At 50.6% G+C, this 26,074-nt stretch overlaps 1 protein-coding gene across 6 annotated transcripts in view; it reads right to left on the bottom strand.

Annotated features, from left to right (window-relative positions):
- Positions 1-26,074, bottom strand: part of MICAL2 (microtubule associated monooxygenase, calponin and LIM domain containing 2) — a 234,378-nt gene that overhangs the window by 74,954 nt on the left and 133,350 nt on the right. For 2 of the 6 annotated variants that reach the window (XM_065943806.1, XM_065943807.1), the window contains 4 exons: positions 16,575-16,682; positions 15,429-15,615; positions 13,295-13,383; positions 11,030-11,132 (listed from right to left, as the gene is read on the bottom strand). In XM_065943806.1, the coding sequence (XP_065799878.1) occupies positions 11,030-11,132; positions 13,295-13,383; positions 15,429-15,615; positions 16,575-16,682 (487 nt within the window). Of the gene's footprint in view, positions 1-7,098; positions 11,133-13,294; positions 13,384-15,428; positions 15,616-16,574; positions 16,683-26,074 lie in introns of those variants that run through there. The other 4 variants (XM_065943810.1, XM_065943809.1, XM_065943808.1 and 1 more) reach the window with 4 other exon arrangements.

Raw genomic sequence — 26,074 nt, 5'->3', positions numbered from 1 at the left:
TGCCGTTACAGCTGCAGCCTGAAGCAGAGCCACTCAGCCAACCCAGAGACCCACAAGCAAGAAAAATGATGTTACAAGACACTAGGGTTTGGGAGGCTTGTTACCCAGTTGCCGCAGCAGAGACCTGGCTCTATACCTGGTTCATATGTGAGTATACATGTGTGCCTGTGAGCTGTGTGTGCAGCTACTTGCATGGTCAGCAGAAGCTTTTGTGCTCTTCTCTGATCCAGGTTGTACTGTGGATTTGAAGATGAGTCAGCCACGGTCTGCCTCAAAGCGCCTCTTTCTGCCCCACAGGAGAAAGAAGGTCTGCTCACAAACACCTGCGTTATAAGGTAGACCCAAAAGAGTGAGGCCAAGATGAGGTGTGAGTGGAGGGAGGTCAAACTGCCATGCAATAAAGACGTTGGTTCCAAGGCTCCAATTCAAAGGGGCTTGAGGATGGGGAGGATTTGAACAGGGAAAGGAGAGGTGGTGCTCCAGGGGGCGGACGCCGGGAGCAGAAGCAAAGTGGGAAAAAACTGCCACCTGCATAGGAATGGAGGCTAAGTCCACATGACTGGAGGGCAAGAGGGTAGAGAAGAGAAACCAATGGGAAAGGATTGCACTGACGTCAAACCAGGAAGGGCCTTGAACGGCGAGGTGAAGGGTGGGTTTTGCTCTGGGAGCAACCACTGAAGGACTGGAAGCTAGCAGTTGGCATCATCAGATTTTCCTCTAAGAAAGATAGCTCTGGTCGCAGAGTGGAAGGAGGACAGGAGGACCCACCAGGAGGAGAGAGGGAGGCCAGTGAGGAGGCAGCTGTGATAACTGGAGGAGACCTGTCGGCTGAACACACACAGCGAAGAGGGGGGAGGGAGTGGAGAGCAGTTGGGCCGGATGGGCGGCTGCAGGCAGTGGAGGTGAGCTGTGCCAGGCAGCAGACACACGCCCCCTATATCTCAGAGGCCAGCCCAAACCGGCAAGAAGACCTGGGGTCTGCTTTCCTCCTTCTCCTTCTCTCTCCTGGAGAGTTTTGTCTTTGCCAGCAGGGCTGAGGGATAGATCAGGGTAAGGCTGGCTCCCTGGCTTCTGCAGGGGTGGGGATGTGGCTGAATGAAGATCCCCCAGGGCAGCAGGGTCAGGGCCAGTGTCTCTCACAGGGGAGCCTGGGTATCAGTGGAGGGGCAGGGGCCGGGGGGCACCTGGTCATGGAGACTTGTGGAAAAGAAGCTGGTGCTTCTTCTGGTCACTGCCTCGCTCAGGCAGAAGACCCCCAAGGAGGACATGCTCCTCCCTTCTCCTGCCCCACACGGCCCAGGCGACTGCTGGGTCTCAGGTTCAGTGCTGCCCCAAGAGGAAGTTTCTCCACTCACTCTTCTATTCCAGATAACTTCTTCGCATTCCCCTGAGGATCCCTAGCCACACGCACAGACCAGTAGCGGTAGTTCTGGGGGTACTAGTACTTGTAACGGAAGTAATCTAAAAGCAATAACAAAAGCCGCCCCAACTCATCACCTGGGGCCACATTCCTGTTTAGCAGTTCACATTCATCTTCTCTGATATCCCCCCATCCTGAAAAGATGCTATGATCATCTTCATTGCATGAGTGGGAGAACGCGGAGACCAGAGTGGCTCCACCGGGGCCACCCCAAGGGAGCGTGGGATCAGCCAGCCCTGGACACAGAGCAGTGTGTCTGTGACCAGCCCCAGGTGAGGGCCCGGCTGTGCTCCCTGGTGCCGCCTCCCCCAGGCCCAGCTGCTCTTTGCCCTAGGCTTTGCCTGAAGTTACCGGTGCTCACAGGGAGAATTCTGTGGGGCTGGGAGCTGCCAGGGGAGGAGGTGCCTGGTTGGGGAGGGTGAGGAGGATCCAGCCCTTCCCAGAGCAGCCGCCCCGGCCTCCTGGAGGGAAGGAGATCTGCTCAGAGCTGAGCACCTCAGTCTCCTCCCATTGCTCAGGCCAGACCCCTGCTCCCTGGAGAAGGAGGAGACTCCAGAGGCGGGCAGGCAGTGTCCGGGGAAACGTCTGTCCTCACTTGGCCCCAAGCAGCCAAGTCCCAAGGCTCTTTTGTGTCCAGGCCCCTCCGACAGTGTCAGAGGGAGCACCGTTGCCCCTCTCTCTGCTGGCAAACTTGTTCCCGTTTTCTCCCCAAGTCTGGAGACCCTCCACTCTCCTCCAGAGCCCAGGAAGACAACGAAGCAACAGGTTCTCCTGGATACTCTCATTAAGCCTGTTTTACAGATTAGGAAGCTGAAGCCCAGAGGTGTTATCTCACTGGTCCAAGGTCACACAGCTCCTAACTGCCAGAGCCACTTTTGGCTCTGGGCTTGTAAAAGCTCCCTCTGCTCTCTTGCCCATTGTTCTCTTGGAAGAGAGAAGTCTAACAAGAGCAATGGAACTTAAGTTTATCAGTCAAGAAAACAGAACCCAAGCCAGGGAGTTCAACAGAGTAAAGTTAATAAAGGAAACCAATAATGATTGGTCAAAGTTTTTTGTTATTTGACTGAAAAGTCAAATAGGGATGACAAGGCAACGCACAGATGAGTAATAATAGAAAGCTACTGGCTAGGGGGACTCTGAGAGGAGTTGGTGCTACGAGTCCAGAGGCCAGGGCCACACAGTAGGTGGTGGGTACCATGGGAAATACACAGCGCTGCCTGTATCCCCATGTCCAGGATACTAAGTGTAGTGCAGTCTCCTCCTGGACCGTGATGAGTGAGGGGACACTGACAAGCCCCCAGCAGGATGGGCGAGGGCCCTGGGAAGGAGCCTGTGTCAAGTATTCCCTCCACCCAAGTGCCCCAGGAGGGATCTGTTGGTCTAGTACCAAGGGCCTTTGCAGTGCATGTCCCTTTCAAAGATAAAGGCACAGGTGTCTATAGACAGTTGTCACCCTGGAGGAGCGTGCACTACTAGGAATCCCAGCTTCCAGGGCCTTTCAGGGGATGAGTGCACGGATGGGCGGCCCTGGGCCTCGGGTCCACCTGCCATGCTGGGGCATGGTTCCCCTGCCCAGCGGCATGCTCACCGGGCGCCCCCAGGCTGACCGTGGGGCACGTCTGTGTGCAGACATGTATGTGTACTCAGGCTCACCCTCTACTGCTTTGAATCAGCATGAGCAGTGTTCCTCCAAGGACCCTGCCTGGCTTTAGCAGCAACTTCTGTGCAGAAACCAACTCAAGTGAACTAAAAGCCAGCCAGAAGGAGGACCCAGCCTTCCTTTGCTCACAGCCCTCAGCAGAGCTGGTCTGCTCACCTCACAGAGCCCTCTGCCTGGACACACCATGGAAACACTAGCTATAGATGGGCCACCAAATTGGCTGGAGCCTCCAAGCAGCAAGGCCTCCTCCATCAGGGCTGGGAGGAAGGGATGGGGGCATCCGACAGTGTGGTGGGCCCGAAGGCAGAGAGGAAGCTGACTTTCCTACTTGTGTTTGGCTCACAGTGCCGGCTTTGGAGCCTTAGTCCCCAGATCTTGACTCCTCTTCCTTCCTCTCCTGCCACAAATAGGTACCATGCTGGGCCAGCCTTGGGCCTTCAGCTTCGGACATACTTGCTCCCACACACGGCCAAGAGAGGCTGTGTGCAGATTATACCCATTGGAGGCAAAATGGAGCTAAACCAAAACTCCCTTCTCCCAATCAATCCAAAGGCTCTGCAGAGGTAGCAAGACACAATGTCTACTTCTCTTACAGGTTCTCTCCGCTCCTGTGATCTGACACCAGCAAGATCATCTCAGGCCCCAGATGGCTGCAGGCTCCCTAGTCAGGGGAGTCAGACGTCCAGGCCAGAAGGCAGGACCTTTATTTATTCTATAAATACTTATTGAGGGCCCGCTATGTGCCAAGCACTGTTCCATCTGCTGGGTGTATATGAGCGTTCCAAAGAAACAAAGTTTCCCACCCTTGAGGAGCTTATGTTCTAACAAGAAGGAAAACATAAACAATACACATAGGTAGTAAATAACTTATATAATAGGAAAATTAGATGGTAGGGGGATCAGGAGAGCTGCGGGAGCAGGTTGTGGTATTAAATGTGAACCTCACTGGGAGGGAGACATGGAAACAAAGACTTGAATAGAAGTATGATCAGTCATATGGATACCAGGAAACAGTGTCCCTGGCAGAGAGAACAGCCAGTGCAAATGCCACGTGGCAGAGGCCACTATGGCTGGGACACAGCGTGTGAAGGGGAGCAGGTCAGAGTGACAGGGGCCAGACTGTACAGAACCATCTGACTCCACCATATGCCTCGGATTTTTACTCTGAGCGAGCTGGGCAGCCATTGGAGTTTTGAGCAGAGGAGAGATCAGATTTAAGTTCTAACAGAACTACTCCAGCTGTTGGGTTGAAAATAGGTTAAAAGGCGTAGGAAGAGCTCTCTATAAGAAGGGCTTGTAGAAGGTGGCCAGAAAAACATGGGAAGAAATAACAGTGGTTGGGACCAGGCGGTAGCATGGAGGTGGTGAGATGCAGCTAGGTTCTGGCTCTACTTAGAATTCACTAACGGACTGGATGTATGACCAAGAAAAGCCAAGAATGACTCCAACCAAGGCTCTGAGCTGAGCAACAAGAAGAACGGAACTGCCATTTCCAGAGACTGTGAAGGCCAAGGGTGGAGTCTGTCTCAGGGGAAGACCAGAAGTCTGAGGCGGATATCTAAGTTGGAGACTGCAGATAGCGATGTGGAGACAGTGAGCAGGCAGCCCATGACAGAGCTGGAGACGGCTCCTCTGCTGAGACTCAAGACACTCACTACAGCAAAACTAAAGTGCAGGCAGTGGGAGAGAAGGGGCTCAAACTGAGGCCAGAACATCTAGAGGGAATAACTAGTTACCGTCAAGAGAGCCAGGGGACTGGAAGGCTAGACAGCAATAGATGTTGCCAACCCATGTGAACTGAGACCCGTTTAGTTCTCAGAAGTCCTGTCAGACTCTGAGTCTCTCTGACTCAGAATGCCTCCCTCAGGACACTCTCTGCGGCATGGAACCAGGAAAGTTCACTCTGTAACTCAGCAAGAGCCCTTGCTGGGCATGCCCACCGACTCTGCCTTCACAAAGCCCTCCGCCAGAGGCATCGCTAGCCCCGTGCACAGAAGGGACTTGCCCAGTGCCTCTGAGTCAGGACAAAGTGTTGGGGTCAGAGCTGGGTCTTCAGCCAAGTCCAAGGCCTTTCCCCATGCCAAGGTTTTTCCTGTAAGCAGCACCAGATTCCTGGCCTGAGCCTTGGACAGGTGAAGATGCTTAATAGTTGAAGATTGTGCTCTAGGTTGCCTCTAGCTTCAGTGAACTTTAAATCAGTATCAACCCAAGGAGGTGAAGAGCTAATGAGGTACCACACAGGAACTCTTTGACTCCTTGGAAAACTGGCCTTGGGGCAGGGAAAGTACCAGTCGCTTCTTTTACTTATTTAAGGGATTAAAGGAAAAGCCCTGAAAGGGAATGAGTTCACAGAAATAGAGGAGAGCAGCCCAGGCTTGCCCACATCACTTGACCCACTTACCCTACTCCATATTCAGGTTGCAGGGACTTTCTTTCTCTGGCTGGATTATTTCTTTAGGATCAGAGGTATAGGAAAACCCAGTTGAAAAAAGTTAATTAGGCTTCCTTACTGGAGGACTCCTCAGACTTGAATGTGCTAATGAGTCTTGTGGATCACCAAGATTTGGGAGGATCAGCATGGTAAGGATAAAACATTTCCCAAACTCTGGGACTATGGAACCCTTTCTTCACAAAGCCCTTCTCAAAGCTAATGTTCCATTGTCACACTTTGGAAAATGTTGCTTTAACCCAACTTCAAATCAAAACCAAACTGTAAGCTCCATGAGAATGAGGATTTTTGTCTGTCTCATTCTCTGCTATATTGCCAACATATAGTAGATGCTCACTAAACATTAGTTGAGTAAACAAATGTGTGCATGTACAAATAAATAAGTGCATGCACAACTAAGCAAAACGAATCAAGTCTAGTAGAACGACACTGAGATATACACAGTCCAAGATGCAGGGAGGGGCGGTGCTCCGTGCAGCTCACTGCTGCATCTCTAGGTCCTAGAATATGCCTAGGGCATGGCAGGCATTCAATAAACACATGAATAGATGAATGCATAAAAGAATAAGTCACTTGTCCAACCCAGCTTCTGGCTTCAGTCCCTAACACCCTTCCTTTTAGGGAACAGAAAGAGTATCTCACTTGGGTAAAAGTAACAACACTTGGTCATGATGCCAGGCAGCTCCAGGCACCAGCAACTGGGCTCAGAGGCCCAGGGCCTCGAAAGTGCCCCTTCAGAGATACAAGGGCCCTCGTGAAGTTCATAGATGAGTTTACATGCCAGTGTCAGAAGCCCAGCACATTCAGCCTGGCCAAGAAAGGCATCCACCCTAGGGAGGTAGGGGACCAGATTTCTTTGACACCATCCAGACTAGTTGAGTAAAACTTCAAATCCCTCCCTTAAAGATTAGTGGAACTGAGCCAAAGCCTGCCTTGGAAACATCCTCAGAGTGGCCCTGTGGGCAGAGCCTTGCAGCCAAGAAACTGAGTGACCTGAGACTTTGAGGGCAAAGCTGGTCTCTTAGCAGCCCAAATGGCTCTCCTCCATGGATAAATACACCCGCCATGTTCATTGCCATCCTGAAACCAAAGTCCAGTCCTTCCTCTAATCTTATACCCATCACTCAGCTGGGCCAGCACAAAACTTTCAAGAGCAACCTCTGTTGCATGGAAACCTAAGTCAGAGTAAGGTTCCTAAGTAAAGTTCTCTCACAGGTCCACGGCTTGGATGCGTGCAGGAAATGGGTGCCAGCAGTTGTCAATACAGTCTGTTCCTTATAGCTGAGGGCACCCTGACCCTCAGCCAACAATGCCCAGCACCTACAGCAGAAAAGTACCATGAGTTTTCAAGGAAGAGCCCCCAAAGCCTAGCTGCGGAGCATGGGTGATATTTTCCAAATATTACCCCCAGGTAATATTTCCTCTGAGAGTAACCAGCACAGCCCCAGAGAGCTCCATGTCACCACAAGTGCAAGGCCCGCCAGTTCATGAAAGGCCAGCCCCTTCAACCAACCCCTGTGTTTGAGGTTTGAGCAGCTTCCACGGCAAAGAAGAGAGGAAACAATGAGCTTTATAAAGAACCGTATTTATTTCCATGTACAGCATCAAATACCATAAATAAAGCTAAACATTGTTCGCTGTGTGCAAAATACAGGGTTCCACGTGGCACTGTAATGACTACCAAAGGTCACAAACATGCATGGTGACAAGGTGGGGGAGGCTAGCTAAGGAGGAGGCTGGGGGGAGGAGGGCACTCTTTGGTTGACATTCTATAAAGGGGGGAGACTCTGCAAGAGAAGATAAGACAAGAACGGTGACTTCATCCTGGCAAGGATCTGCACCAACGAGGGAGCAAAATGCAGCATGCAGGGCTGTGCAGAGAGGTCAGCATGGCTCTGGGCCACATGCAGAACACCATCACCTGCAGCCCGGGACTGCGAGGCCTGCCTTCAACAGCCCCACTGGACTAGGTGTGGTGTTTCTCTTTAAAAGCACTGTGAGTGTCCTGCTGCTCCAGGCAGAGTCAGCAGGGGGATGTGTTCTGAGCAGAGCTGTGGGGGCATTGAAAGGGAGCTGCTCTCTAAGGCACTCCTGGCCTGTGATGATGACTGCTCTAGCTGAAGCTTCTGTATCCTCTGGGGCTTTATAAGCCTAGAGAGACCAGAAGAGTCAAAGCAAAACCCTGGGAGGGAAGGTATAGGCTGCTGGGGAGGAAAGATTCACTAGAAAAATTGTGATCATGTGTTCAAAATACAGAGTCTGGGCCAAGCTTGTGATGAAGCCCGGGAGACATTTTTTTTTTTTTTAATCCTTCCAAAAAGAGTCACCTATGGTGCAGATTGATAACCTTTATATTAGAAAGCAACTGAAGAAGATGCTTGTATGCATATGCTTTTTCAGAGGCTGAGAGATGAAAGAGTTCTTTTCAAAGGTGAAGGGCCCTCTCTATGGCAGTCTCACATTCCAGGTTAACCCTCCCAGGAAGGTAAGTAGCTTCGTAAGTGCAACCAGAAAAGCATGCACGCAGGCCGTGGAGTGTAGCGAGGAGGCGGGCCATGCACCTGGAGTGGGCTGGGCAGCCCGCTCAGAGGGATGGAATCAGAAACGCTTTCGAGCTGAACACCACCCCACATTGTTCACCAACCATGCCACCGAATGAATGAGTCCATTAGTAGGCAAGACGCTCGCAGTTAGCACAACCAAGGCCACGGCGGGGGTGGGGGTGGGGAGACGGGGCGCAGAAAGCAGGTCAGGGGTTAGTACCACTCTCTGAAAATTGGCAAGAAAACCAGTCACCTCAGAGCAGAAGTGTGTCAGCCAAGAAGTGGGTGCAGCACTGGAAGGCTGAAATGAACTGATGGCCACAGTGTAAGGTTTGGAGAGAGAGAGAGACAGAAGAGAGAATTTAGTTGGGGGAACAAGGAAAATGCTGGACAATGCGAAAAGGTACGGGAGTTGAAAACGAGGCAACCATTAAAAAGAGAGCAACTCCCCCAACAAGTTATGGCTTGCGTAGGACAGATGAACCTTTCTGGAAGTGAGCAGTGACTTATCTGCAAGAGTGGATCCGTGCAATTGGAAATAATCCCCCGTCTCCACTGCCCCCCACATCCTCTCTGCCCCGATTTCACTCTAGTGTCCCATACTCATTCTTAAATAGGTTATGGAGGTTTAGAAACATCCCGCTCCCAGGACTTACTTTTGTGTTTTGCTGCTGCACCTCCAGGAAGGTTCAACGTCTCAGAACACACAAACATCTCAGGCTTCTGACAGGCACGCCCTGTCTCACCAGAGTAATTCAAACCAGTCTCCTTATGGCCATAAGTGACATTCTCAGAGATCCTAACTCCAGCTTCATGGAGCATCCCACAAAGCATCTCATCCTGCCCTGAGCTGACGGGAATAACAATGACACAGCTGGGATGTGTTTACATCGTGACTTTCAGAATCAAACATGAAACGAATCAAGGGCTCCTCCCACCAGAGAACACTAAAGTAACCAGCAAAAATTTGGAAAAACACAATGCAAGTCATAGGACAAGAGCAGTTCCAACAAAGACAGAGGCGCCAGTTCCCACGGACTTGGCCGCAGTCAGGCCCCTGATTTACCCAAGGACTCAGGGAAGTGTTTATATTATAGAAATGCCTCCCTGCTTCTTCCCAGCCTGGAGAACTTGGCATCTCAAAGCCCTTAAGGGTTCTGGCTCCTGACCCACCAGACTCCATCCTTTCTTAATCTAAAGGATCTTTCTAGTGTAACAGGCAAGGCTCAGCAACTCTAGATACACTGAACTCTGCCCAAGGTTTTTCTCTATCAGTCATCTCCACTGTTCAGCCAGACTCAGCAGCCGTGCATGTCCAGGCAGAGTGGAGCTGGGAAGGCTGAGGCCTCCTCCAGATGCCCAGAATGAAGAATATAGGTGGGCCCAAGGCCCGTTTTGCCCTTAATAAGGTATATTTCTTATGCATAAGTCAATAACAGTGTCCGCTCCCAGCCTCCTCTGCTATTCAAGACATGGGAGCTTCCCCCTGGATCAGATACATTCCTTGGCTGGGACAATTCAATAATCAATGGTTTCTGACCGTTTGACCAAATACGCATGGCAGCCGATTGGCTAAGAAGCCAGAATGCCTGCAGGCCATGCTCACGGGGGAGATCACGCTTTCCAGAAATAATACTGTCAGGTGCTAACAAACACCCTCCGTCCCAAAGGACACAGCATGAGAGGGCAGTTTCCTCCCTCAGCCTGACTGTTGTGGACCCTGAATGGCCTTGGCTCAGACTGCAACCTGGATTGGGGACCTCAAAAGGAGGGCTTAAAATGCCACCAGCTGACACGACTCCTCTTCAGGATTGCATCAGTTTGATGGAGTTCTGAGTGGTCAGGGGCCAACGGACTTTGCTGCCATGGTCATTAGTGGGAAGGGAAAATGTATGTCTGCAGCAGTTCACTTGAAACCCTGTGGTTCTACATAATCTGGCTGCAGTTTGGTATTGGGGTCAGGGGAATCTTGAAGCTACTATTTTACATCAGAACAAGGGAGCAAGATAGTCCTTCTCCCTGGGAGGACAGGTAACAGGCAACTATATATTGCCATATCCTTCTGTAGATTTAATTCTCTTTCGTCCTTTCTGTTTTGTTTTGGGTTTTTTTTTTTTTTTCTTCTAAATTACTATGCTTTCATGTTGCAAACAATTGTCCCTTGTTGACAAGTGGTATCCAGGCAAAAAAATCAGAAGGCACTGTCAGGAGATCGCACGCTCGCTTTGGTTTACTTAAGAGCTCAAATTATTCACCTTACAGGGAGTGGCTATTTCAAGACCACAACGTGGAAGGGGTTTTTGGAATACCAGTTATAAACCTCAAACCCGTGTTTACAAAAACTGACAGTCATAGGGAAAAAAAATAAAAATGCTTTCCCTTGGCTTATTAAACGTTAAAAATTGAAATGTAAACCTAGAAGTATGGCTCGCTTTGGTATAAAAGTACAAAGCTATTTAAAAAAAAAAAAAAACATCCTTCATGTCATGGTGGCCTGAAGCAGATGTTCACCGCGACCAGGCTAGGTGCAGGTGGCCGACGGGAAATTCTTTGGCTTTGAGCTAACTGGTTCAAGGGCGTGGGGCTCCCTGGCCAGCGCCTGAGCCGGCCGCACACGCCGCCACCTACGCGAGAAATGTTACGGTACTGTGGGACTGGGCTTCAGTGCAGCTTGGCCGGGACGCATCTGAGCAGCCAGTCGCGGATGCTTTGGAGGGACTCCTCCGACTCCCGGTACATGGAAGCCAGGGCCTCGAAGAACACCCAGAGCAGGGGCAGCCCGAGGCTCAGGAGCTCGTAGGTATAGCAGTAGTTGTAAGCATTGTCCCTGATATGCAGGCTGGTGGCGCGCAGGAGTCCCTGAATCCAGTTAAGCAGCCTCCGGGGAAGGTGAAGCAGGCCCCACGGCAGCCTGAGGGGCCAGCTTAGCGCTCTCCTAAGGAAGGAATTGGGGATACCTGGGGGGCTGCCTTCCGGTGTGGCGATGGCGGCGGCGGCGCAAGAACTTTCCGCGGGCGGGTCTCGCCGAGGGGCTTCTTGCTCTTTCCACATCCCCTCCTCCTGAGAAAGAGATCAAGGTGAGGGCAATCAGTCCATGATGCTCCGAGAGGGCTCCTCCAGTGAAGCAGAGCAAGACTCAATAAAGGGAGGACCTGGCAGACCCTACAGTTTGCAAGCAGGACCCCTCCCCCAAATCTCAGCACCCGCTGTGCACTGCTGAAGGGGGCTGAACACGGGTGTGACTTTCCTGGGGTGGGGGTGGGAACTGATCACAATATCACTTTCCTCTGGAGCCTTCAGAACATACACCCCCTTTGACTCAGTAATCTCATTCTCATGATTGATCTTAAGTAACAATTTAAAATATGGATAATGATACAGGTACAAAGACATTCCCTGTAAAATGTTTATAAGGCAAAAATAGTAATGTCCAACAATATAGGATGCAAATAAATTATCAGTCATCTTTTACAGGAATCAAAAATTAGGCTCCACCCATTATACACAGTGAAGTAAGCCAGAAAGATAAAGATCATTACAGCATACTAACACATATATATGTAATTTAGAAAGATGGTAATGATAACCCTATATGCAAAACAGAAAAAGAGACACAGATGTACAGAACAGAATTTTGGACTCTGTGGGAGAAGGCGAGGGTGGGATGTTTCGAGAGAACAGCATGTATATTATCTATGGTGAAACAGACCACCAGCCCAGGTGGGATGCATGAGACAGGTGCTCGGGCCAGGTGCACTGGGAGGACTCAGGGGAATGGGTGGGTGGGGAGGTGGGAGGGGGGATCGGGATGGGTAATACATGTAACTCCATGGCTGATTCATGTCAATGTATGACAAAACCCACTGCAATGTTGCAAAGTAATTGGCCTCCAACTAATAAAAATAATTGAAAAAATAAAATACAAAACCCCCCCCCCCAAAAAAAAATTAGGCTCCAAAAGAATTCTTAATGGGAAACTGTTCTTAATATACTGTTATTGAAAAAAGAAGGCTATGAAACTGCACGGTAGGATTCCAACTGGGTTAAAACACAGCTGACCCTTTAACAATGTGGGTTTGAACCGCATGGGTCCACCTGAATGCAGATTTTTCAATAATGAATACTACATCTCTACCTAATCAAGGGATGGCTGAATCTATGGATATGGAGGAACCATCAATATGAAAGATTGGCTATAAATTATACATGAAGTTTTGAACTTGCAGACAGTCAAAAGCTCTAACTCCCACACTGTTCAAAGGTCAACAGTACTCATACAGGAAAAAGTCTACAAGGAAATGTTCTAAAATGTTAATTATGATTTTCTCAGAATACAGTGATAATGGGTTATTTCATTTTCCTTCTTTATAGACTTTCATTTACTTAGCCATTTTTCTATTGTGTGTGTGTGTGTGTGTACCTGTGTGTGCATCTGTGTGTGCTCAGTTGCTCAGCTGTGTACAACTCTTTGCGACCCCATGGTCTGTAGCCTGCCAGGCTCCTCTGTCTATGGGACATTCCAGGCAAGAATACGGGAGTGGGTTGCCATTTCCTCCTCCAGGGGATCTTTCTAACCCAGGGATCGAACCTGCATCTCCTGCATTGACAGGCGGATTCTTTACCACTTAAGCCACCTGTGAAGCCCATATTACTTGTGAAATCAGAAAAAAGCTGAAGTCGTTGGTCTTGCTGGAGGTGGATGATTAATCAAACCATAAAGAAGATGCTGGCTAAGAGCTACCATGGGTGGGGGTAGGGAGGGTGCTATCACAAGCCATCTGCAAATTAAAAAGGCCAGTCATGTTGTTGACATCCAAGAGCTTGGGGAAAGGACTTGGAAACCACAGAGGGTTGGCCCTATACCAGGCATCCCTGCTCACAGGGCTCTGTGGCCATGTGGGCCCCAGGCCCTGGGGGCTACGTGGCTTTTGCATGGCTAAGCATTTAGCCCCATCCTTGGCACATGGGAAAGCTCTTCTGGGCTTCTCATGAGAAGCAGCAGTCATTGCCTGGGAGCTGACATCTGGAACAGCTCACACCCCAGAGGCCAGATGAACGGACTGAGACACAGGGACCTTTCTGCCAGGGAGCAGAGCCCTCTTCACCTGAGTCTCAAGCCCACCCAGAGCTAGAAACATTGGCCTAACCTGCAGGAACTCTTGATAACCTCCTCCTACCAGGGAACTTCCTCATTTCACCACCACTTTTGAGGTCAAACTTACCTCTTTTTGTTGCTTCAACTCTGCCCGTCTCTTCCGTTGCTGGCTGTTGGTCTTACAGTGAATGAAATGAGACTTGCAGAAAAACTTGCCTGTAAAAAGAAAGACACAGATGCTCAGAGGTTTTTCTCCTGTAAATCAAAGCCACAGCAGAACCTGAGCCGAGTGCCTGCCCCCGTCTAGGTCAGAGAAACACCGCTAAGGGAAACAAGCCTAGGTGCAAACGTGGGAAACGCTTTCCGCCACCTGCCTTAAAGAAGAGGCACTGAGAGGAGGCCACCAGCCGCAGCAACAGTGGCGGGAATGGGGCGGAAACCCTCAGATAATCCCTGAGGCCACGTCTCTTCCCAAGGCCAGTTGCCAGGCAGCAAAATGCACAGCCTGGAATAGCAACTCTGTTCGTAGTTCCACTTGCTTCTGGGACCCCTGGGGGTGGGAACAGCACTGAGCAGATGGTGGCAGAAAACCCCAGTGAGCCACAAGCTGGGCCACTGGCCACTGCCCAGGATCCTGGATACCTTCCAGAAAACCCTTTTTTGCTCACTGTATCAACAGTGACAACAGTGATGGGAATAGTGATATAGTAGTGAAGTCTTGAATAGGACTCAATATACCGGGCACTATCTTAAATCCTTCCCCTGAGTTAAATCAGTGATCACCTTACGAGCAAAGTACCATTATCCTCATTTTATAAATAAGAAAACTGAAATTAAAAAACGCTTACTCCCTGGAAGGAAAGTTATGACCAACTTAGACAGCATATTAAAAAGCAGAGGCTACTTTGTCCACAAAGATCCGTCTAGTCAAGGCTATGGTTTTCCCAGTACTCATGTATGGATGTGAGAGTTGGACTATAAAGAAAGCTGAGCGCAGAAGAATTGATGCTTTTGAACTATGGTGTTGGAGAAGACTCTTGAGAGTCCCTTGGACTGCAAGGAGATCCAACCAGTCCATCCTAAATGAGATCAGTCCTGGGTGTTCATTGGAGGGGCTGATGTTGAAGCTGAAACTCCAATACTTTGGTCACCTGATGTGAAGAGCTGACTCATTTGAAAAGACCCTGATGCTGCGAAAGACTGAGGGCAGGAGGTGAAGGGGATGACATAGGATGAGATGGCTGGATGGCATCACTGACTCAATGGACATGGGTTTGGGTGAACTCTGGGAACTGATGATGGACAGGGAGGCCTGGTGTGCTGCAGTTCATGGGGTCACGAAGAGTCGGACACAACTGAGTGACTGAACTGAGGGACCCAGGGGTCAGGTAAGAGGTTATATGTATGTGGCATACATATGCCATATGCTGGAAGTGGCATACTCTGGTTGTAAACACAGGCAGTTAGTTTTAGAGTGTGGAATCACAAGCTTCGTCATTATACGATAGTGCAAACATCAAGTGCTAAAGGTTAGAAATTAATCACTCATTCCAATGAGTGCAGTTCCTTCATTGATGACTCTGGTAGGCCACTCAGCAGAGGGCATGTTACAGTTATGGACATTCTTACAATACATGCTTCATTGATAATAACATGAATATGACATCATTTATTGAAAACTCCCCGCCCCCCGCTTTTCATTGGAAAAGACTCTGATGCTGGGAAAGATGGAGGGCAGGAGAAGGGGGCAACAGAGGATGAGATGGTTGGATGGCGTCACTGACTCAATGGACATGAGTTTGAGCAAACTCTGGGAGATGGTGAAGGACAGGGAAGCCTGGTGTGCTGCAGTCCATGGGGTCACGAAGAGTTGGACATGACTTAGCAATCAAATAACAACAAATTGAAACCCTATTACATGTCAGGTGTGGTGCCAAGTATGTGACATAAGTTGTCAGGTTTGATTTTCTCAACCACACAGGGGCAACTGAAGGCGGTGAGACTGAGTAAGAAAATGTCCATAAAGCACGTGGCACCTGGGAGGTGCTCCCTACACATGTGCACCCCCCATGCTGACAGCTGACCTTTCCTCAGGCCCCTGCCCACCAAAGGCAGCCTCTCCCCTTAGCAGGGGATCCCTGCTCCCTGAACTGCTTTCCTGATGACACCAATACTCCCCGGGAAGTGCTGGCTGTCCCAGAGCCTCCAGAGTCGAGAGGCCCAGGCCAGACACAAGTGCTGCCCCGGCCCCTGGGGGTTACCTTCTTCAACATCAAAGGCATAGGCGGCCAGGCGCAAGGTGGTGGCGCAGATGCTGCAGCGGAAACACTCCCGGTGGAAGAAGTGGCCCTCCGCGCTCAGCCGCTCCATGACATACACGCGCTTCTTGCAGAAGTAACAGGTGTCGCTGCCACCCACGTTCAGGGGAAACGTCTTCCGTATGGACTCCTGGCAGGCACAAGGCATCGGAAGAGAAGAGCAGCGTGTTAGGGTGTACACCGCATCTTCAAATGCAAGGCCGGGCGTGTAGAGATGCCAGCTTGCCTTGTGGGGCCTCACAGGCTACGTGCTGCTTTTGTCACCGGGGGTGCTGCTGCAAAGAGTGAGGGTGGGAAGGTACGCAGAGCCCAGCCCTGCCAGGGCAGTGTTGATTGTACTCCCCAGCAGGCTGCTGGACACTCTGGTTTCATGGTGGGAGTGACATTTCCTGGTCTGACAGAGCAGGTGTCCCTCACAAACATGCCTGCCCAGAGATGCCGTCTAGACTGAGGTCACTGAAAGAATGTCTTATCCATCCTTGTCCCCTTGCAGTGACACAGGTCAGGCAGGGAAGGCTCATGGCATCAAAACTGTTCAAGAGAACTGCAGGAAATGGGCATGAGGCTGCCAATCAACTTCTTCAATGCAAAAGGGGAGGGCGAGGCCCAGGGCAGGAGGGGCACCCCTGGGTGATTCCAGGGGAATGTGCCTAAAGGACACCAAAAGAACTCTCAACTCAAACTGCTGGTGGTGACAGTGAGCAGAGTCATTCGGAGAAGGAGAGGATTCAGAGGATAGGGATGTTTTCCCCATTACTTCTTAATCCAATCTATACTGGATGCTAACATTGGTAGTAACGGTTGTCCATCCTTGTAGATGGCCTCCCCTGAGCTTTCCCCTGAGTTCTCCAGAGCCCCTGCTAGAAGGGAAGATGCTCTGCTTTACGAAATGACCCACAAGGGGGCCAACTGAGGTTCGTCTACAAGGAAACACAGCCCCCCACTAACCTCTGCTCTGACCCGGCCTGTTCTCAACCCCTCTTGTCCCACGAGAAGGGGGCCAGGCTATCTTCTCCACATCCCAGGCACCCTCCCTGGGAGGTCAGAGCTGGTGTCTGTGGGTGAAGGCGGAAGGGTGCACATCCTTACCAGGTCTGGAGAGGTGGCCTGAGTCTTAGGTCTGTGATCATTCAAGTACAGATTGACCAGAACTTCAGCTGCAGCCCCTATTCCGCTGGATACTTTCCCTACTGTCAGCTACCCAAGAGCAGAGGTAAAGGAGACAGAGACAAAGGGAGAGGCCGTTAGCACCAAGGAGGAGAACACGAACAAGCTGGAGGTGGCAGAGGGCTCCACGCCCACATGCAAACAGCAGCCAGCATCCCAGGAGAGGCCTCACTAGCCTATAGTCGGCAGCAGGCACGCTGCAGATGGAGAAAAGAGAGATCAGCAGGGCGACTCCCAACTACATCCACTGGGCGTACACGGTCTTCAGGAGTTCTGCTTACTCAGCTCACAGATAGGGAGAATCAATCCTAGAGGAAGGGATCTATCCAAGGCCACTTAGAAATCAGTGCAAGATCCAGGACTCTGCTAAGGTCTCCTGAACCCCAGCTGGGGGACCTTCACACTACGAAGACAAGCCAGCTACACTGAAGCTGATCTTTCCAAGATTCCTCCTCGCTAGAGGATCTGGAGTGGCTACATAGTGAGACCTGTTCCCCATTTCCCCAGATCAGGAGGGTTAGGACCGTGCTCTACCACTAACGGTTCTAAGATGGGACACAAAGCCCTCAACTTCTGAGCCCAGTGTCCGCATTTAGTGAAATGGGAATAAATGGTGCCTTCCTTGTGGAGCTATGGCAAGAATGAGAAAGCATGTGTGTGAATGCCGGGCACTTGGCAGGGCTGGGCCAAGATGAACTTGACTCCTCCTCCCTTCTCCCTCTGAATTTGGCAGCCCCAGCCTTCCCTGCAGCCCCCGTGTCCCCTAAGGAGCTGTGGCTATGCCTGACTTCAGTTCTATTAGGTCAGGACGCTGACTACCTTGCCAATAAAGAGTGGCCGAAATGGGAATGGACGGTGGTCCCCACTAGGCAGGGAGCAGGACAGGGAGCTCCAGGTGGCAGTGCCCAGGGCCCCAGAGCTGGTGCTGAGCAAGTCAGTTCCACGTTGGCCTGGAGACCACAGCCTGATGGGTTGTGGGTGCCTGTGCTCCCGAAGGCATGATGGTCCGTGCCTACCCGTGAATGCCTGGATCCCCACTGGTGTGTCATGGAGCTGGGGAGGGGTGAGAGCTGACAATCCAAGCAGACGTGGTACAGTCACACATACACCCCCAGGCAAATCGCAGCTTATTCTTTCCCCACCAGCTCTGAAAGGCCAGCCCGGGAATATTGCAGTCTCCTCTGCAGGGAGGCAAACACGCACAATATGAGACGGTATCTGTAAACATGGCTCCTGATCCTAAGACCCTGGAGGGAGGGAGGCTCCAGATGCTCCCCAGCCTCTGAATCCAGCTTCTGGGAGATGTGGCCACAGACAGCAGCAGTGTAGGCTGCTGGCCCTCAGTCACAGGTTGATAGCCATCTTCACAGCAAGTAACAGTGACTTGCGAGGGGACAAAGGAAGGCCCTCAATCTAAACCCAGGACTGCTCTTGGAAGGCCACACTGAATTCACTGTGAAAGCCTCGAAAATAAAGCAGGAAGCTCAGGGACAGCAAAGCAGATGGCAGCAGGTGCCCACAGGTCCTGCCTCCTGGAAGCAGGGCCCACCCTCAGAACCTGAGGCCAACTCATTGGGCACCAACAAACGCACAGGTACAAAAAGAGGATGAAGAGGGAAGGGCTGCCAAGCAGGCTGGGGTGAAAGACATGACCCAGGGGAGGCCTGCCCACTTCTCATTAAGGAAGCCCCAACACCAGCAGCTACTTTGGATCAGTCATGCCAGCCCATGTGTGGGGCTATCTGGGGAACTATGGAAGATGTGGCCGGGGACCTTCTGGGGTGTCTGATCCCAGACAGATGGGACCCCCTCAGACTTCACAAAGCTGGCTCCTTCTCAGCCGCAGCAGCTGCCAGGCCGCTTACCCCTTCCTGCTCTCAAAACTGGCCCTGTCTGGAAGAGATTAGGATTCTGCTTCTGAGCATACACGCTGCCATTTCCAGGATTTCACAAATGCCAAGAAACTTGGCCCCTGCTCCTAAGAGAGGTTCAGGTGCACTTGCTCTGGACAATAAGCCATTATTTGCCTGATGTTCCACCCCCTGCTGGGGCCTCCCACACAGGCCTCCTCAGATAGGAGCTGAGAATACCAAGTACTTCCTGGCTTTACAGCAAAATACAGACAGAGGATGTCAGATTTACCTCACTGTCCATACTCCCCTTGCGTGACTGTCCCTCCTGACCCCATGTGTGAACTGGCTCTGAGAAGCTCTCCCAGGAAGGCACTGTTTGATGCCAGATACCCACGCGCAATTACTGCCTCCCTTGAGTGAGCAGAGAGGGAGACTCTACTTTCTGGGGCTTTAAATACAAGTCTCTAATGAGGCCTTATTAACTACTTAGCTAATAAGCACTTTGTGGCCCTGAGCTTCCGTGCAATCCTGACTTAGGAGCAATTGTAGAAGCAAGCAGAGAGCCCTGGGGTGGCTGAGGGTGCCGCCAAAACATGTCTGTGCAGTCGTGGGCCTGCTCGGCTGTTCTATCAGCACAAGGGATCCAGAATGAAGACCAAGCCCTGTCCTTCCTTTCATTGGGGGCCCTTAGTCATAAGAGACTCCCTTCTGCCAGTTGCATCCACAGGCCCACCTATGACAGCGGTTTTCCTAGGAATAATGAAGGCACCCTCAGGGAAAGGAACACTGGTGCTCCCATAGACCCTTCCCAACTGTATCCTGGAAACCATGCCCCGAACACCGAGACGAAGAAGGGGACCAGGACTTCCTGAAAGGACACTAGGAGACCAGGTGATGGAGAACTCGTCTCAGGGGTGAGAGGAGGCCACCCCAAAGGCCAGAGTGAAGGAGGACGTTGCCCTGGAGTCTCCGGTTATCTCCCATTTCCTGACGGTAGGATGTCTTCCTGGCTCCAAGACAGTGCAGACCTGACGACCTGGACTCATGCTAACTCACTGCTCCTCAGATGGTCAGCGGTGAATGACTAGGTTTTGGTTTTTCTTTTTAAATCTCGAATCCATGGTGGCTTGATATTTCCGGATACAATGAAAATGAATTACTAGAAATATGATCACACACTTGGATGTGTGGCTATGTTGAACTGCTCTACAAGTATCTAATGCTTCCTTCTCACTTGCTGTGCTCCTTGGATCACAGACTAGTTCCTGCCAATGGAACACACTTTAAGTAGCACTGTTCTAGCCAATCTGAAAATGAATGGGTCCTGGGCATCCTGAGGAAGAAAAGAAACTCCACACATGGAGAAACCTCCAGAAAACTCATTATGGTTTGACCTCAGAGTAAGAACCTAGAAGCCAGAGGTTCTCAACAAGGAGATTACTGCACTGGAAGGCAAAAGCACTTACGCTCCTGGAGAGCTGGTCAAAAGGAAAGCTTACAATTTGGCTGGGAATATTTTTTCCAAATCCAAAGCTGGGCAATCAGATGACCTCATCAGAAACGAACATGTCACAGTCAGTGGTTTTTTAAGAAATGGTAATTTTGGAGGGCCATGGGACTGCTTTTGCACCCTTTATGTATCTTCCAATATTTTTATAATTTTTTAAGAACTGGGATATTTTTCACTAACAGGAACTGATCTGTGATCCAAGGAACACAGTAAGTGAAAGCATTAGACACTTATAGAGCAGTTCAACATAGCCACACGTCCAAGTGTGTCATCATATTTCTAGTAATTCATTTTCATTATATCCAGAAGAATCAGGCCACCATGGATTAGAGATTTAAAAAGAAAAACCAAAATACTATATGGGGTATTTTTTTCCTCTTGGAAATTCTAGTTTTTTTCAGCTAATTAATTAGGACAAGCTGGAATGGTTGGACACTTCAGGTGGGCCATCACCTAACTTTACATTAGGCTAACGTCACATACATCATTTCCCTTCTGTGAGCCTCAGCGTCCTCGTCTGTAAAATGGGGAGACCACTGCCATCCTCACAGGGCTGAGAGAGAGTCATCAGAGAATCTGGGCTGCACCTCACAGGGTGCTGGGTTCCCAAGAGTCGCCTGGCGATGGTTAATGAGTCCAAAGCACCACCACTGATGCCGCTTCAATTTTCCATGCTCTGGAACTTCTTTTCTCCTCTCTTGGGTGGCCTTCAGACCAAGGAACTTACAGTTGCTGTGTTCCCTCCTCTGCACGAGTAAGAATACAGCCCACCCAGACGAATGCACTGGCTTCTCCCTCTGCTTCTCGAGTCAACTGAGATTCAAACATGATGACATTAATGGTCGGCACAAGCACCATCACCAAGCATGTCCCTGTCTGGATGTGGGAACATTTCCTACCTTGCTCCGAGCTGGGAGATGGGTCACCTCTGCTCTGGTTTGCACTCCCTGATATCTTAACCCTGTCTTTCTCATCCCTACACTCCTGGCACGGGACAGATGCTCTGAAGGAAGGAGGAAGCAGGTGCTTGGGTCTGCTTGTGTCCAGACAACGGTAACGTCCCCCTGGGGCCTGGAACTCAGCCCAGAATACCAGATATTCAGGCTGTCCTTTCCGCCTGACCTGCCGTGAGGGTCAGGAAACCCACGTGGGTTAGGCAGGGCTAGGGACAGAGTTTCCAGGGCCTCAGAGCTGAGAGCTTGAGGGAAGAGGAGGTTTCGACATGTAGGGCCAGGGGAGGTCTCCTGGACAAATAGGAATACACTCCTCCTTGAGGAGTCCCTGGATGAGGCAAATCAGACGACAGACTGGTGTGCCTGAGTCCTCAGCCATATGCTCAGGGCAAGGATTGAAACTGCCTTATATGAGGGGCTCTGGAAATGATGCCTTCAGAGCTGAGATGCAGGCAGGTCTTAGGGGCGGTGACCTCCCAGTGGGCGCTAGTGTCCCCGGTGCCAGGCAATGAGCTGAATTGAACCCTCACGGCCTCGTGAGCTGGGTCTGATAATCCCCCTTCGCAGATGGGGCCGCTGAGATTCAGGGAGGCTCTACCTCACCTGAGGCCGCAATGTTCCTAAGTGGCTGGGTTGGAAATGAAAACCTGAAGGTGACTTCTTTGCCTTTAGAAAGAGAGGAATCAACATGCATTTTAGGTAAGTGAGCTTTCTTCCAGAATTCTCCTCCACTGGGGAAATAGCACAGTTATTGGATATTCGAGGGACTGGATACATGCTAGGTCTTTGCATTATTCCAATCAGCCTCAGGAGTAGCTGCTGCCAGGTCCATTCTGAAGATTAGGAAACTAAGGTGCTGAGAGGTCTACTAATTCATCCAGAGCCACGCTGCGAGTAAGCAAGTCATCTGTGTGCTGAACTCACGGGTGTAGTCCAAGCCTACATCCTGCTCACTACAGCACCTGCCTCTCTGTGAATTAAAATCCCCCAGGCTGGGATGCACACAGTTTACCTCCGAAGGATTGCCTAGCTCTATCCCCAGAGCAGAGAGAACAAAGAGGTTGGAGCCAGCCTTGAACTCTACCCTTGTTATCAGATGAAACACTGGCAGATTGCCCAGCTAAGACTCACCCAGCTTCTCTCTAATATGCAAATCTTTAGAGTAAACCCTGCAAATCCAGTTTTAAAACAAACACCCCCAGGGTAGAGAAAGCTCCTTTTGCAATGCGCATTGCTCTTCTGACCCAGGAGGACTAAAGTGCAGTCCGCAGCCCCCGGAGGCCCTCCCTCTGGCTCAGCTGTGTAAATACGCTGCCATCGTGATCTTGCAAGAGCTCCCCAGCCTTGGTAAGCGGCTAGCAGCTGTGTTAAAGGCTAAACCGGCAGTGGCCTCCTGCACTGAAGAAAAAAGTTAACTAAGGGTTGATGGGGGCTAGGGACTTCCCTGATGGCTCAGACGGTAAAGCATCTGCCTACAATGTGGGAGACCCGGGTTCAATCCCTGGGTTGGGAATATCTTCTGGAGAAGGAAATGGCAACCCACTCCAGTATTCTTGCCTGGAAAATCCCATAGACGGAGGAGCCTAGTAGGCTACAGTCCATGGGGTCGCAAAGAGTAGGACACGACTGAGTGACTTCACTTTCACTTTCAATGGTGCTACAGAAGGACTGGTTTGGTGGTATGAATGATCAGACTGGGCATGATTCCATAGCCCACGGTCTTAAAAAAATAACTTAGAAGATAAGACCCTGGTAAGAATTTGGGCCCAAAATGAGAGGACCTCAAGATGTCTTGTGACTGTTCAGGCCAAAAACCTAGCTGCATCACACTGAAATTTAAGGCAACATGTCAACTGAGAGGTCAGGCAAGTGTAGTCTGAAGGCAGAACCCTGGCTATATTTCTTGGACTCGGGGACCCAAGTTTGCATCCCTGCAACATGTGTTCCTCATGACAAGTTTGACTAGGGCTGTTTCTAGGAGGAGGTGATTACCCCTGGATCCTCAGAATTAAGGTATAGGGCTCCAGGGCAGGAACAGAAACACTCGGCCTGCCAGGAGGTTGCCAAGAACCAAGCATCAGTTTGCAAGAGCATTTTCCTTCCTCTGGCTCCCCTGAATTGAGGCACATACAGTCTCTGGGCATCGGAGCAGCCCCAGAATCTGCTGGGGAGAAGTGTGAAGGCCCCAGGCTCTCTCCAGGGCAGCGGCTCTCTGAGCTCCATCAGGACAGAAGGAAATTGTCACCAGGTTGTCACCTGCTTTACGGGGCAGCAGAGTCTCTCCTCAGAGGAGGCCTTCACTCTGCCAGATTCTGCATGTGCAGAGCCTGGAGTGGAATCAATGGTGGGGTCCCGGCAAGGCGGGGAAGTTGCAGGTGGGGGCAAGGGAGCAGTGCAGCTGGCAAGATCCTTTCCAAAACTGCTGGAAGCTAGAAATTCACCACTCCGTGCTTAACTTCCTACAACGGCTTCACGGTGAGATGTGGAGGGGTCTGTGGGTATCAAGTTCAAGTCCACAGACAGGGTAAGTGTCCCAACGGTGACCTTTTTCTGAGAACTCCCCAATCACTCCCAGCCACACAGTGACAGGCTCATCAGCCTGTAATTAGTAAGTCAGAAGCTGTGGAAATTGCTCAATGACACCATCATCTGATGGCCAAGACTAGCTAGGGAGATGGGATAAGAAATAATAGGGAGCAATTGTTCTACCCCAACCTGGGAGAAACAGAGAACAAAGCTGTAGAGGTAGGGGCCCCAGGAGTCCCTGAAGCCCACCCACCCCATTTGCAGCCCTCCTTGAGCCTGGGCTTGGGGCTCTATGCACATAGGCTCTGGGCTGTTCCCTCGGACAAGGCCTCCATTCACACGTGGCTTCTGTGGTACAGAGGAGAGAACACAGGCTAGAATCAGGAGCCTGGGAACTAGTCTCCTCCCTCTGCCTTGTTTTCTTCTCTGAGGCTCTGTTCCTGCTTAGTTCTCTTTCCCAGGAAGAGCCCTCCCACCGTTATCCATTTAAGATTGCTACCTTCCCCCAGCGTGCCAAGTCTTTGCTACCTGCTCTCATTTTCCCATGGGAAAAACTGCCTTCTGATACATCATATAATTTACCTAGATATTATAGATTATTTATACCTCCCTCTACTAGGATGCAAGCCTCATCAGGGCAGGAAGGTAACCCCTGATAACTGATGTGTATCCCAAGAGTGAAATGCCCGACACCAGCTTGTCAGTCAATAAATATTTGTTGGATGAATGAATGCTCAGTCATTGGCTTAATGAGTGATGTTGATTTAAAGCTGTTTGAAGGGCGCAGTGGAGAAGCAGCCAAGGGCCTCAGTGCAGTGAGATGATGAACAGCGGGATATTCTCACTATAAGAAATGTCTTTGCCAGACCCAGTAGCCCTGCATGTACCTGGGCAGGCTGCCTCTTGCCATCACCTAGAGAACTAATACCTTCTGGAAACCAAGTCAGGGAGCTTGGGAAGTGTGGTCCCTTTTCTTGTATTATCTGTGCTCTCAAATCTGAGAGGACAGTGACCAAACCAGGCCTTCCCTAAGGACAAAAGAAAGGGCAAGCCCAGGGCTAGCAAGAAAGGGTCTGGGCCAGACAGTAGCACAGTGTGAGCCCAGCTGCCCAGCTAGGAGCACCAGTCATTGCCTGCCTGTGCCTAGGTGCCCTCACCCCTCCCATCATCCTGGCCAGGGCACCAGTGACCTTTTCTATAGCAGGAAGTACCTGCCAGGGAAGGTTCTTCTCCCAAAGGCTACTCGGAAGCCTTGGTGATGGTGACGACCAATATGCCAGTCTCTAACCACAGAGGTCACTATCAGATGAACCAAGAGTCACTCTCTTGTGGATGAGAAAATGGAGACTCCTTAAGGTCAGGAGACTTAAGGTCAAACCGCTGACCAAAGTTGACTTGGAACAAGTTACTGGGCATCTCAGCCATGGCTATGTTCAGTAGAGCTGAAGATGAGAAGTGTTTCTGTTTCCCCACATCCCCCCCAGCTTCCCCTCCAGGGAGGCTTCGCGCCTACACCGGGGACCATGGAGTGGGTGGGGCTGCGAAGGCTTCTTGCTCCTTCCTTGGAGACCCTGCCTGCACTCTTCTCCCAACAGTAATGGGGGTCAGTGGGAGTAGACAGGATAGAGGTGTTCAGGGGAGTACAGTCCTCCAGAAAGAGGCTCCGACTTCCTATCATGAACAAGTGCACTTCGCTCCAGTTTTAGACTCGCCCATTACAGGGACTAAGCTTCTCCAGAGGCTGCCCCTCTCTCACCCCAGCCTCGTAGTGTCCTTGGCATATTAGGTAACAGGCAGGCAAGTGAAAAACATGAAAAGTGCTCTAGAACCCAAACTGAATAACTTTATCTACTCAACCAACATTGGCTCCCACCAGTTCTCCACCCTCTGCACCGCTGCCTGTGCCCGTCTAGAACTCAGAGCAGATCCTGCAGTGACTCTTTATGAGGATGGAATGAGTTCCTTTAGCACAAAGAAAGCGGACTGACTTTCACTCTTACACTCCACACTCCTATACTTTTATTCCCAAATCCAGTTGCACCAGAATTGTCTTTCCATTCATGCAAGTCCTATCTGCCTTCCTTACCACATGCCAGATACTTTTGAAAATGCCCTTCCCCTACACTTCTTTCTAGCAAAATCCCTCCATATAATCTTCAACACTTGGCTCCCATATTACCTCCTCTGTGACGCCTTCCCAGGCTTCACCATTCTGGGTTCCTAGAATCTTCCTTTGAAACCTCTCACATAATTCATCAATAGTATTGTCTGAGGTTCACCATGTGAGACTGTCTTGTTAGGTAAAAAATAGCCAAATATTGGCAATATCATATGGTAGAATGTGATACATCTCTATGCTAATATGCTATTTGTCATCTACACCATAGTAAAGGAACTATACCTCCCCTCCTCTTTGTCTTCCCAGCATCTGGCATGATGGTTAGCATATAGTGGGTGCTCAGAAAGTGCTTGCTAGACAAGTAAGCACCATTTGATAATGTTTTGTGTGCTGTCTGTTCTGTTTAGTTTCTTGCTCCAACACAAAACCAAAACCAAACTCAGGACTGTTGTAAAGGACCT

Source organism: Muntiacus reevesi, chromosome 9 (genome assembly GCF_963930625.1).
Source record: "Muntiacus reevesi chromosome 9, mMunRee1.1, whole genome shotgun sequence".
NCBI lineage: Eukaryota > Metazoa > Chordata > Mammalia > Artiodactyla > Cervidae > Muntiacus > Muntiacus reevesi.
The sequence above is the reverse complement of the archived record's forward strand: the minus strand, read 5'-3'. Positions and strand labels throughout refer to the sequence as shown.